This window comes from Microtus ochrogaster, chromosome 4, assembly GCF_000317375.1.
Source record: "Microtus ochrogaster isolate Prairie Vole_2 chromosome 4, MicOch1.0, whole genome shotgun sequence".
Lineage (NCBI taxonomy): Eukaryota > Metazoa > Chordata > Mammalia > Rodentia > Cricetidae > Microtus > Microtus ochrogaster.
Window position 1 is genome coordinate 85,956,178 of NC_022011.1, and position 12,469 is coordinate 85,968,646.

A 12,469-nucleotide genomic window follows, 5' to 3' on the forward strand; every position below is an offset into this window, starting at 1 on the left:
CGAGATGCACTTAGAGTATTCATCCACGCCCTGAAGGAGGGTGTCACCCACTGGGATACAGGCCCATTCCCTGGTGATACAATTTATGTTCACAGAAGAAAATAACGGGATACAATCACACCTACACCAGAGTTAGATTTGCAAAACAGCTTCACATTATCACACCAAAATTATGTTTATTAAAGGAAACCAATATCTTTTCATAAGGGAAAACAGGCAACCACAACATGGAGAAAAGTGACCCCCCCCCTTTTTTTTAAAGCAAAGTACAGTAATTTACTAACAAAGAAGTAAAATTTATAGCTCATCGTGTTGGTGCACATTGTATTCCTTGGGAGAAATGAAGCCATCTCCGTTGTGGTCATTTTTCTTAAAGATATCTTCCAAAACTGCCTTCTGATAGGACTTGTCCCGGGGCTTTTCATCTTTCTCAAAGTCCTTCTGCAAGTAAAGCTCGATCTGGAGGGCCAGACGAGAGTGTCGTTAATAACGAAACCTGCACAAATGTCTGGCAACTTTGAGAAATGATTACAGTAATGAATAAGCATATCGAGTGATAGAACAATTTTAAGTCATGCATCTGATTGCTTACAGGGGAGCACTCGAGGACCACGGCGGACACGTGGCGGTCGGAGGACAACTGATGGACGTTGGTTCTCTCTTTCCACCACGTGGAATCCTGAGGACTGAACTTAGCTCACCAGGCCTAGAGCAAGAGCTATAGTCACCTGGAAATCCTGCCAGCCCTTTAATATTTTTAAAGGTATTTCAGCTGGGTGATGGTGGTGCACGCCTTTAATCCCAGCGCTCGGGAAACAGAGGTAGGCTCTAAGTTTGAGGCCAGCCTGGTCTATGGAGCTAGTTCCAGGACAGTTAGGGCTGTTACACAGAGAAACCCTGTCTCAAAAAACAAACAAACAAAAAAAAGTATTTTATGGTTTGGTTTGGAGATACCTTTGAAACAAGGTCTGACTGGCCTGGAACTCACTAATGTAGCCCTGGCTAGCCTGGAACTCACTGTGTAGACCAGGCTGACCTTGAACTCACAGAGATCTGCTCGCTTCTCCTTCCCAAGAGCTGGGATTAAAGGCATGAGCCACCAGGCTCAGCCCAGGAATTTTTTCGTTTTTAACTTTTGAAGCGATTTCTGAAGAGAAATGGGTGTTCAAATTAGCTGTCCCTGGGGTTGTAGATTGGTAGCACTAGCCACACCAATCTATATTATTATATATTACTTCCTGAAACTAAATACTTTCTAATAATCCACTGTTCATTTTAGGAAAGGCAAGCACAGTCTTATGGACTCCTATTATTTGCTAAAAATCTCATTAGTGTTTTTGTCTCTGGAACTAATGAATCTACTGCATCATCAAGCTAATCTTCAGACATTCTCCAGTGTTGTCTACTTGTGTTTGCAGCACGGGACATTTCTCTAAGCAAGCATGCAGTGAAGCGCTGTCCTATTAGCCACATGCAACGTCTGCGGGTAGCTATGGTAACCTGAGACGCGTGCCTGTAAGTGTAAGTCACACACCAGACTTGGGAGATCCTAACTAAAAGCACACCTCCCTGATGCTGGAGGTTTCATGCTGAAATGGTGCTATTTATACCGAGTTAAGCTAAGTTAAAAAAAAAAAAAAAGCAAAACAACCCCCCCCTCCCCATTTCCTTGTTTCGAGACAACACCATCTCTCACTGTGTAGTCCAGGCTGGTCTCAATTTATAGGCCCAATCCATTCTTCAGCTCCCTCAGAAGCTCGGACTATGGGTAGACATCACCATGGTCAACTTTGTTTTGCTTCTTAAAATGTGTACACCGCATAATTTAAAGATATCTACGTGACAACTGTTTTTCCCTAGGAAAATGCTGATTTATGCTAAGGAAAGCATAGTCTACCGAGCTGGAGACAATGTTCTGCAAGTCTGGGCCATTTGAGAGGCAAGAGACATTTTGAAAGGTGGAGTTGAGTTAGTGGGCCTTGCAGCAGGTTCTCAGAAATGACTCTGATCCAACATGAAGGGAGGAACATTTTTTTCCCCTTTCTGCTGAGACTTAGCAGTCCTATGTAAGTATAAAGCGTTTTAAACAGCCTCAAACATTCTGCATTTTCTAAATCAAAACTATCTTTTCATAACTAATTATGGCGTTCAAAAGCTACTCTTTTTCTATACGGTGTGTGTAAAGATACAAGGCGGTGGGCAAGAACACAACTTCTAATTTTTCTTATTTTATTAATGTTTTTGTGCCTGCAGCACCCAGAGAGACCAGAAGAGGGCATCAGAACCCCTGGAGCTGGAGTGACTGGTCTGATGCAAGCAGATGTGGGAGGTAACTCTGGTCCTCTGTCAAGAGCAGGGAGCACTCAATTGCTGAGCCATCTCTCCAGCCCCATGACTTTAATTTGTGTCTGTAATGGGCTCTACACTCCTTTCATTTTGTAATTTAATACTATACCCAACTCCCACCTTACTTAACCTGAAGAAACAATCAATTAAGCAAGGAAGTTTCTGTTAGTTCATGTTTCAGATCTGGGCTTGCACATGGATCTACTACATGGTCTGCAACGAAGCATCTCACCTTCTGAACACTAGGAATACCATCTGTCAAAGGAGAGACGTGTCTATACCATAGGACTGACATCAGGGTCCACGTCAACAGACGATAGCTAAATTGTTATAACTGGGCAAAACATCATTCTTACCCATCCCGTGACAGCGTAGCTGAGACCCAGCAAGATGCCTGGGAAACTGTAGTGAAGCTGAGCGTATTTTGGATCGCCTCTACTTTTATTTTCCAGAAAAGAACTGGAGACACCCTAATGTCTAGGGCATTCATAGTCCAGAAGGAACCTCCGGGTGTGGCTGAAGTAAGTCATGGATGGCATGTGCACAGGCTGCTTCCCAGGGTGCCATCTGACCCCTTTGCTGCTGCTAGGGCGGTGAGGAGTCAGGAGAAGTAACACTGAAGACAGTTCCCCTCTAGAGACCCTGTGAAGGCCTGGTGTGTGCTGGCAGAAACTAGAGTCACCCGGGAAGAGGAAACCTCAGTTGAGGAACTGCCTCCACCAGGCTGGCCTGGAGCAAGTCTGTGGGGTATTTTCTTGATTAATGATTGACGTGGGAGGGCTCAGCTCACCGTGAGCAGTAGTTCTGGGGTGTAGCACACAGCAGGTAGAGCGAGCCATTGGGATGAAGCCAGTAAGCGGTATTCCCCTGTAGTCTCTGCTTCAGGTCCCTGCCCTGGCTTCACTCAAGGGACTAAGACTTAGGATATGGAAGCCCAATAAGGCCTTTCCTCCCTGAGTTGCTTTTGGCTGTGGTCTTTATCACAACAGGAAAAAGCAAGGTGAGCCACCTGGCAGATAGGCCTCTCTCCCTCCTGGCCAGCGGAGGAGCCTCAAGGAAGGACTTGTTATTTATGAGGCTCCTGAGGGAGGAACCAGAGTTGTGTGGGAAGAGGGTTGGAGGGGGAGGGGAAGAAGAATGGAGACTGGAGATGGAGAGGTAGCTTAGGGGCTAGCGCTTGCCTAGAATGACCTTGTTCTAAATCCAATCCTCTCCCCAAAAAGAAAGAAAATAGGAAAAGAAGCAAAGACTTAGCAGCTAGGGCTTGTTCTTGTAATTCTAGCCCTTGGAAGAGGTAGGAGAATTTCCACGAGTTCAAGACCAGCCTATACAAATCACAGTTCCAGTACAGCTTGGGACTAGAATGAGACCTTATCTCAACCCTGAAGTGCCTGAAATAGAAAACGGACTATTTGAAATCAAGGGCCCCCCTGCCTCATTACCTACCAAGGTGATGTTATGTTTCTAATCACCTCTGAACGAAGGAGGAAGACGGCCAGGTTAAGCGTAGACTGTGGGACTAGACAAGGCACTGTGGACTTCCCTGAAACATTCAAGATGGTGGTACCTGGAAGGTAGGGCATACCCAAGACTCAAAGCACAGAGCCAGACAGCCGGGGTGCAATCCCGGTTTGTCATCACAGCTAAGTACTCAACATGCCTCCCTAGCATCTCCCCATCTACAAGAGATGACAGAAGTGATTGTCGCCTAAGCTGTCCTGAAGACTAGATGCAGTCACATACTTATGTGCTTAGAATGGTATCTGGGACCAAGAAAGTGTGAAGAACGTGTATCATTATTACAAACATTATTACAAATATTTATTAGTTGATCTATAGGAGGTGGACTTTTAGCTCATGATTACTAATTTCTTAGCCCACTCAGGTCAAAGTCTTGCTAGCTCTACATAATCTCATCTACATCAGAGTCCAGAGGGACAAGTCCATACAGTACTGTTGGAAAGAAGTCTATCTCTCTAGTGTAGCCGCCAGAAGAACCATGGGTAGCTTGGGATTTTTCTTGATTGATTGATTGATTTGCCAATACTAGTAATTGAAACCAGGGCCTTATGGATATTCGGGCAAGAACTCTACTATTGAGCCATATGCCCAGACCCTTTTGCACTTTTTGAGACAGCGTGTTAGTAAGTTACCCAGAGTACCCTTGAATTCTTTGTAGCCCAGGCTGTCCTTTGCGGTATTATTTTCCTATGTGGGGCTTGGGAATAACTGAGGCTACCGGCCTGCATCATGAGGCCTCACACTAGGACTTTCTTGGCCTTCCTATCTACAGAGAAAAGGGAAAGGACATTTTCTTCTCTGAGGTCGGAATTTCCAGCAAGCAGCTCTACTAAAGCAATCAGAGTCAACACCAGCGGAAACTAAGGAGTATCTTCAACTTATAATGGAAAACAAGCTCAAACTGCACACACGAAGTTTGAATTACCTCGGCTTTAGAGAGTTGCCTGTCGTTGTCCGTGTCTATCTGCTTAAATGTTTCAATGCTCCGTGGTCCTTTGGTCACAGCGTAAAGTTCAATCTCAAACATCAGTGTAGCGTTGGGTGGAATCTTGCCTTCTGCTAAGGGTTTAAATTTTAACAGTTTGACTTACTGAAAAATGGCTTTCAGAGATTCATTCAGCGGTCACATGAGTATCAGGGTTTTAGAGCTTAGAAGTACTGCTTTCAAACCATTAAGTTTAGTATCAAAAATTTCTATTTTTGTTTATCTATTTTGTCCCCTTTTTATAAAAACATTTTGGGAAATCCCCCCCCCCCCTGTATATTTTAAACTAGGTCAGTCCAAAGGCCCTTCTGGACCAGTTTCCTGGTTAAGTTACAATAAATAAAGATTTTGTTACTATATCTTGATCATCCTATATGATGATATAGACAGAGACACGGTATAGGGAAGAAATGTATGAGAAGAAAAATTCCAAAGTTGGGCTGGTGAACAGACTCAGTGGCACCTGCTGCCAAGCCTGATGACCCGAGTTCAATACCTGGAACCCAGACGGTGCAAGGATAGAACTGACTCCTCCCACAAATTGTCCTCTGACCTCTGACCTGCTGAGGCTCATGCTTTGTCCATACATAAATAAATGAAATTAGGCTGGGTGGTGGTGGCACACACCTTTAATCCCAGCTCCCAGGAGGCAGAGGCAGGCAGATCTCTATTTGAGGCCAGCCTGGTCTATAGAGTGAGTTCCAGGACAGTCAAGGTTACACAGAAAAATCTGGCTCAGAAAACCAACAACCAATCAAACAAAACAAAATAGAAAAACAAAAAAAAAGAAGAAAAAGAAGAAAAAGAGATTCCAAAGTATAATCTCTAAGAAAATGATTTTATAAAGTAATCCAGGAGCATAAGTAAAACAAATATCAACTAGCTTTTAAAATTTACATGCAGGAAAAAGTTAAATGCAGTAACAAAAGTCCAGAAGCAGTTTTACACAGATATTTCTAATAATAAACATTTTTAAATGAAATTGAATAGTTTTAATAAAGTTTATCTGTTAGCTGATGCAGCTGGTGAATTTAGCAAGATGAGGCTATATCAGATTAATATTTCATAGGGTTGCCAAGATGCAGTAAGTAGCTGAGTATGTTTCCAGGGCCTTATAGGTCATGTGATGTAGGACATATACACACGTATCTGCTAAATGGAAGTCTTTGAAAGTAGCTAAGTTTGCTCAGCAAAAGAAACAGCAATGTCTTTAATGGTTAAGTAGACAATTCTTGCTAAAATACTTCTATCACCCAAACAGGAAAAGACAGAAGTTATAGCCCAAAGCAGTGCACTTTCCAAAGCTGGAACACAGAAGAATCTGCCCACCAGCAGGCGCCCGTCGTCAAAGTCCCGACCTAATATTCTACAAAACACCTGACTTCGAAGGACAGAAAAATGACAGTAATTAAGACAGACTCGAAGCACAAGTTCCCTTTGTTATTCTGCTGCTGCTGCTGGAAGCAGAGCCTGAGAGGCAAGTGAGCTAAAGCCCACACCACTGAGCTCCTCGAAGCCCACACTCAAATTTCCCAAGAAAAAAGTACCACAGATGCATGGGAAGTTCCTCAACAAGTCTACGATAAATGCAGAAAATGTTGCTAATTAGTTTTTTCTACAAAAAAATATTAAAGCTAAAAAAAGGAGATAGATGTGCATTGCAATAGAATTACATTTATAGAGGTAGAGAGAAGAGGTAGGAGTTAATGCGAAGGATATATACATACCACAGAGACCATTAATTAAAGCTCTAGAAAGCCACATGCACTTCAAGACATGCAGGGGTGTTCCGTGACACCAGTCAAGGACATTTTGCCAGAAGAAAAGCTTCTTCAAGCATCACCTAAAATGAAGTCATAACTACTGTTATGTTTTAATAGATACGTACGTTAAGCTCATAGCGAGCAAGACCTGTAAAGAGCCAGCCAGTCAACATGCTAGCGTTCCTGCCCTTACCCCTAACTGAGGAGCTATGGACAGCTGATGGGTTCTGGGGAGGGAGAGTCAATTCTCTGTCCCCGGTAGGTTGACCATGCTGCAGTGGATGGTCCCACAACCATGAGTATTTGGACAACACAAATTGAATCCGGTAGGAGATCTCTCTCTCACTGTGTGTGTGTGTGTGTGTGTGTGTGTGTGTGTGTGTGTGTGTGCGTACGTGTGTGAGTGAGTGTGTGTGTTGTGTGAATGACTGACAGGTGGGAGGGAGTAAAGAGGTGAAGTGGACTGGATCTTAGAGGATTTAGGGGAAAACAGTGTGGAGTGAATATTATCAAAATATATTGTGTACCTACATAAAACTCTCAAAGAAAAGAATTAATAAAAATATTTTTAAAAAGCTTCTGTAATAGTAAGGTTACAGTGGTGCACACCTTTAATTTCAGGCAAGAGGAGCTCTGTGAGTTCGAGGCCAGCCTGGTCTACAGAGTGAGTTCCAGACCAGCCAGGGCTACATATAATCAAGAAGATTTTGGTAAATTTCTTTAAGCTATTGTAATGCAGGTATACCAACAGGTAGCCACAGTCCAATGTATATATTTTTTCAGGCCTCACTTTTCTTATAAGTAAAATAAATGTGTCAGTGAGATTGCTTAGATGTTTACTGGAGACTCCTCAAAGTCAGTGAGAATGTCTATTTCCCTGCAGAAAGGATGTAGTTTGTTGGTAGTTTGGGAAGCTGGGCAGTCCTTCTTACCCAAGCATAAACCAGTTTTGGTAGATGATAAATTAGCCATTTGCTGTAGGATAATGGGTCGAGGCCCATTGAAGATGGGTGTGGATACTCTGAGGGTAAGCGGGATGTTGGATAATGGGTCGAGGCCCATTGAAGATGGGTGTGGATACTCTGAGGGTAAGCGGGATGTTGACAAGTCAGAAACTGAGGAAAGAGACCGCAGGGCAAACTTGACCTGCATCGTTTTGTCTAGAAAAAAAAAACTCACCACTTTTTTTTGCATATGTCTATTATTTTTTTTAATTAATTTATTTATTAAAGATTTCTGTCTCTTCCCCGCCACCGCCTCCCATTTCCCTTCCCCTCCCCCAATTAAGTCCCCCCCCTCAGCCCGAAGAGCAATCAGGGTTCCCTGCCCTGTGGGAAGTCCAAGGAACCCCCACCTCCATCCAGGTCTAGTAAGGTGAGCATCCAAACTGCCTAGGCTCCCACAAAGCCAGTACGTGCAGTAGGATCAGAAACCCATTGCCATTGTTCTTGAGTTCTCAGTAGTCCTCACTGTCCACTATGTTCAGAGAGTTCGGTTTTATCCCAGGCTTTTTCAGACCCAGGCCAGCTGGCCTTGGTGACAACTCACCACTTTTTGAAGATAGTATTGCATTTAAATTATCTTCAATTTTCTTTCTTTCTCAGGCTCCTATGCATGTACACACACACACACACACACACACACACACACACACACACACACACACCTTATAAAAGTATGATGCCGTGGGAGGCTGTCTTTTTTCTTTTTCTTTTGTAGTGCAGTGCCAGGATGAAATCAGGTGGTGGGGGCAAGCCCTCACCCACCATGAGTCACACACCAGGCCCTAGGAACTATTCTGATGGGAGCAAATGATTGACAGAAGGCAGTGAGCATGAAGCTATAGCCATCTGGAACCACCTCTTTGGGAATGTCAGGTCTGACTAGCTCGAAGCACTCGCTCTCCTCAATCTCACTTGGGGCAGCAATCTTCTCCTGCTGAAAAACAGAGGCAAGGGGGATTACCTCTTTAAGACTCAGTCAATGGCTTCAAAGATGCCATGACTCTACCACGAGACAGGGGGATGCCAAAATCGCCCTTAGGAAACTGACTGCAAATTAGGTATTAGATAGTCCAAATAGGTGGCGTTGACAGGGGTTTAAAACAAGGGGAGCAGGCAAAGGTTCTTACCGTAACCTTCTTTTCCATAAGCAAACGAGGGAGGTATAATCACTTTTCTCTTCTCTCCAGGGCACATGTCCATCATTGCGATGTCTAGCCCCTTTATGACATGCCCAACACCAAGAACAAACCATTTCGGGTGGCCTTCATCTTGTGTCCGACTGCAAGAAACCATACTTAGTACTTAAATGAGCAGAGGTCATGAAAGAAAGTTTGGTTTTTATTTAAAATTGGAGTCTCTTTTCCCATGTTCACATTCTTCTGTAAGTCTGTCCTTTGTGGTGTTGGCAGAAAGGATCGCTAGAAGTCATTCCATTTCTGTCCTACTGTCATCCTTACAAAAACTACCCAATAGTCAAAGTTTTAAACGGGTCTCCTGCCTCTAACTAGCTGCATGGCTTGAACAAAACTCATTTAATTTCTCTGGGTTTCTTCCCAAAACCAAAGGGGCAGGCTGAGCTCCAGATTTCATTTTAAGGACTGAAAGTAACATCTCGTTAAATTTCTCTTCTAAATAGAAAGAATAAGTTTCCCTCTAAATTGGAAAGAATTGCTTTCTCCAGGCCTGTCTTTGGAGGACACAGCTAAAGAAAGGGTACCCAATCAGACCCTAATAGAGATGGGAGAGCCAAGTGGGTGAAATCTCCAGGGATTCTGCCAGAAAATGACCCCCTGAAGACCAGAACAAAAGGCGCTAGCTTCTAATACATTCTGTTTGGAAAAAGAATTCAGCTCTGGGTAAACAAAGTGTGACTATCCTTTCGAGCAGCCCTGATTTAGCTGTAGGGGTTCCAAGGACAGTGGTGGTGGTCAGTAGGATGCCCGCGATGTAGTGGGTCTGCCGTCAATTTACCGAGCTAACATTTTCAACAATTAAAAGCATTCAGTTTTTTTAGGTACTATCTTCTAATCTAAATTGGCATATTGACTTAATTTACTGTTAAAAAAATCAAAACAGAAAACCCAAAACACAAACAAAAACCCTTAAAACAGAAGCATCAGTTGGCTTCTGGCTGGTGGCATGGGGGCAAGATCCGGTGTATCAACTGAGCTTGAACTGCACGGAGCATCTCCTACCTGCAGTAGAATTTGGAGCCATCTTTAGCCAAGTAGCCGTCATAATGGGCATTTAGCAAGTCTCCTTTCCTGCTTGTTTTGGAGCAGTTTTCTGGACGATGCAGAACCTCTATTTTCACTTCCTCTGTGTCTTCTTCTTTCGTTTGTCCCTGAGCGTTGGAACAGCCACACAGGCTGAGGAAAACCGCTAGTCTGACTAGGAAATGCATGGTTCCCAAAGCAGGACCCTCCGGCCTAGTGTGAGCCCTGTAGTGTGTCCAAGGGAGTGTGGCTCTCCCGTAGGACCGAATTCGGACGCGTGGCAGGCGTTGTCCTACGTCACAAAGGTCCAAGGCAGGACTCCGCGAGGCTCCGCCCCCTCTGGCGGCCAGCCGCTTTCTGCCAGCTTGGAGCGTGTTCCCGGTGCCGGGTGCCCCGCTGATTGTACTCGGGCTAGCAGAGAATCGTACACCCCGCCGCTTCACCCCGCTAAGACCTCATTTACTAAAGGTGTCTTCCTCCTTCAGCAGTCAGGCCCGCGTTTCCTGAAATAAAACTGGCATCATGGTGGTCATTTCTAGGCATTTAGGAGACACTGAAAATTCTATGGCCTCCACTTGATGTTCTGATCTCGCCTCCCGATCACTGCCTGCTCCGACTGATTGCTTGGCCTAATGGCTTGATTTTTAAATGATAAATTGAGCCATTTGGTCATAGCGAGAAAAAAAAGAAAGATTACATAGTCGTAGGTCCTAAAATTGAGTATTTAAAAAAATATTAAAAAGTTGGGCCAAGAAATTGATACAAAATGCCAACAGTCCACGGTCGAAATATGGCTGTTATTTCTAGGCGCAGAAGGATTTTAAGGCCCCCACGGGTTTGGCAGCCGCAGCCATGGCCGGCATTCTTGGAAGAAACTGATGGTTGGTTCGCTGCTGTTCTCAGGATACTTTGTGGGAGGCCCTCGAAGGGCTTTAGGGAGTGGGAGGGAGTGCTGTCTTGCATAAAAGGACTGCTGGGTCGTCTTTATGCGTTGGTCACACAACTTGGCTGCCTCAGGACACAGCCGAGGGTCACCTGAACTTGACAGAAGGTTCCAACAGCCCATGCCTGACTTTGCAAAAGGTAGCTTGCATTTCTGTCCCCACCTCTAGGGAGTCTGCTCTTGATCTGATGGCCTTCATCAGGGCCAGAAAAGCGTTTTATCCCTGAGAATTCAGTCACAGCAGACAGGAAGTTGACTATTGAGCATTTTGTTCCAATCTCACGGCTAATACGCAGCGGAGATTTGCCAAGTCTGTTGATATATCCCCCGAGTCTCCTTTTAGTATGAAAACCAACAGCCTAAAAGTTGAGTTTTACAATAAACACCAGATACTCGCCACACCTAGACGATCACTAATGAACTATATACGACTTGTTGGTTATCCATCTACCCACCAATTCATCAAGTAGATATCTAGACTACCTTATTCAGCCTTCCCTGAAGGGGAAGTCAGATATTCCGCTACCTCAATACTGAGCCTGCTTTATCCGATTGTCTGGAATTTGTAAAACTTCCTAAATCTGAAAATTACTGTCCAGTGTGCTAAGGTGTTGCTCTCTTCCAAATGAGATTTTTTAAAAAAAAAAAAAAAAAAAATTGAAGGGAAAACTCTTTATTTAAAAACAAAACAAAAATACAAAGCTTGGCTCCATCTTAACCCTTCCTTCCTTCCTTCCTTCCTTCCTTCCTTCCTTCCTTCCTTTCCTTTTTTTGTGACAGGGTTTCACTACCTATCCCTAGCTAGCCTGGAATTCACTCTGTAGACCAGGGTAGCTTTGAACTCACAGATATCCGACCTGTTTCCTGAATGCTGGGATTAAGAGAATGCATCAAGATGTACAGCATAAAAACATTAGAAAATGTGTGTGTGTGTGTGTGTGTGTGCCCGCGCGCGCGCGGAGTGTAACATGGTCCACGTGTAGAGAGGTCATTCTCTCTTTCCACTACGTGGTTCCCCAGGATGTTGCTTCAGGTCGTCAAGCTTCCAGAAGCAAGCACTTTTACCTGGAAGCCTGCAGCCCTAGTTCCATGTTTGGTATGAAGACCCTGAGGGACCACGCCACTCTGTACTTCTTCGTGTCCCTCGTTGTTCCCCTCTTTCTTTTAGGCAGCCCCCCCCCCCCCCCCCCCCCCCCCCCCCCCCCTGTAGCCCAGGCTGGCCTGTCATCTTCTCCAGAGTGCTGGGATTACAGGCCCGTGCCAGTGCTGCCAGCTTTTCCTAGGTGATAACAACTTCCTACTTTCCCTGGGTATGAGCCCTGGAAGCAAAAATGAAATGAGCAACCCTTGATTTTATTGAAAAAGATCAGAAGGAGGGGAGGCCTGGGTCGCAGCTCTGGGTAGGGTGACCGGGGAGTTCGGATGCTGGGGAACCGTGGAGCCGGGGAACCGGGGACCGCAAAGCCGCTCCACGAGGGCGCGCAGCGCAGCCTCGGGCACGCGGCCGTCCCGGAGCCCCGCCGCCGGGGAGGGGTTTCGTGGGCCGAGCCGGCCCCTTTCATCCAGGAAGTGAAAGCGACGTCGGGGTCAATGAAAACAAACCGGGAGCCCGGGGGGAAGGAAGGCGGGCGCGCAGGAGGGCAGCGCCGGGGCTCGTGGAGCGGCGGCGGCGGCGGCGGAGCGGGAGGGCC

At 45.2% G+C, this 12,469-nt stretch overlaps 1 protein-coding gene across 3 annotated transcripts; it reads right to left on the minus strand.

The window, feature by feature from the left end:
• Positions 1-159: 159 nt before the first annotated feature.
• Fkbp7 (FK506 binding protein 7) lies at positions 160-10,138 on the minus strand. 3 transcript variants are annotated; one of them, XM_005346621.1, is made up of 4 exons: positions 9,815-10,138; positions 8,747-8,898; positions 4,793-4,923; positions 160-459 (listed from the first exon to the last, which is right to left on the minus strand). In XM_005346621.1, exons 1-4 carry the CDS (start codon positions 10,021-10,023, stop codon positions 298-300), a joined length of 654 nt encoding a protein of 217 aa, XP_005346678.1. In that variant the 5' UTR covers positions 10,024-10,138; the 3' UTR covers positions 160-297. The 3 variants fall into 3 exon arrangements, with proteins under 3 accessions (XP_005346678.1, XP_005346677.1, XP_026634691.1); XM_005346620.2 differs by having other exon boundaries at positions 4,793-4,926; XM_026778890.1 differs by lacking the exon at positions 9,815-10,138 and adding an exon at positions 6,580-6,695 and having other exon boundaries at positions 4,793-4,926; positions 8,747-8,835.
• Between the last annotated feature and the right edge of the window lie 2,331 nt (positions 10,139-12,469).

Bases quoted from the DNA above. Each gene is read 5' to 3' on its own strand.
- Fkbp7 (XM_005346620.2), bottom strand. From the start codon at position 10,023: ATGCATTTCCTAGTCAGACTAGCGGTTTTCCTCAGCCTGTGTGGCTGT. The intron at 4,927-8,746 runs GTAAGAACCTTT...TTAAACCCTTAG, and splicing joins TTATGGAAAAGAAGGTTACG to CAGAAGGCAAGATTCCACCC. The intron at 460-4,792 runs GTAATTCAAACT...CTGGCCCTCCAG, and splicing joins GGCAACTCTCTAAAGCCGAG to ATCGAGCTTTACTTGCAGAA.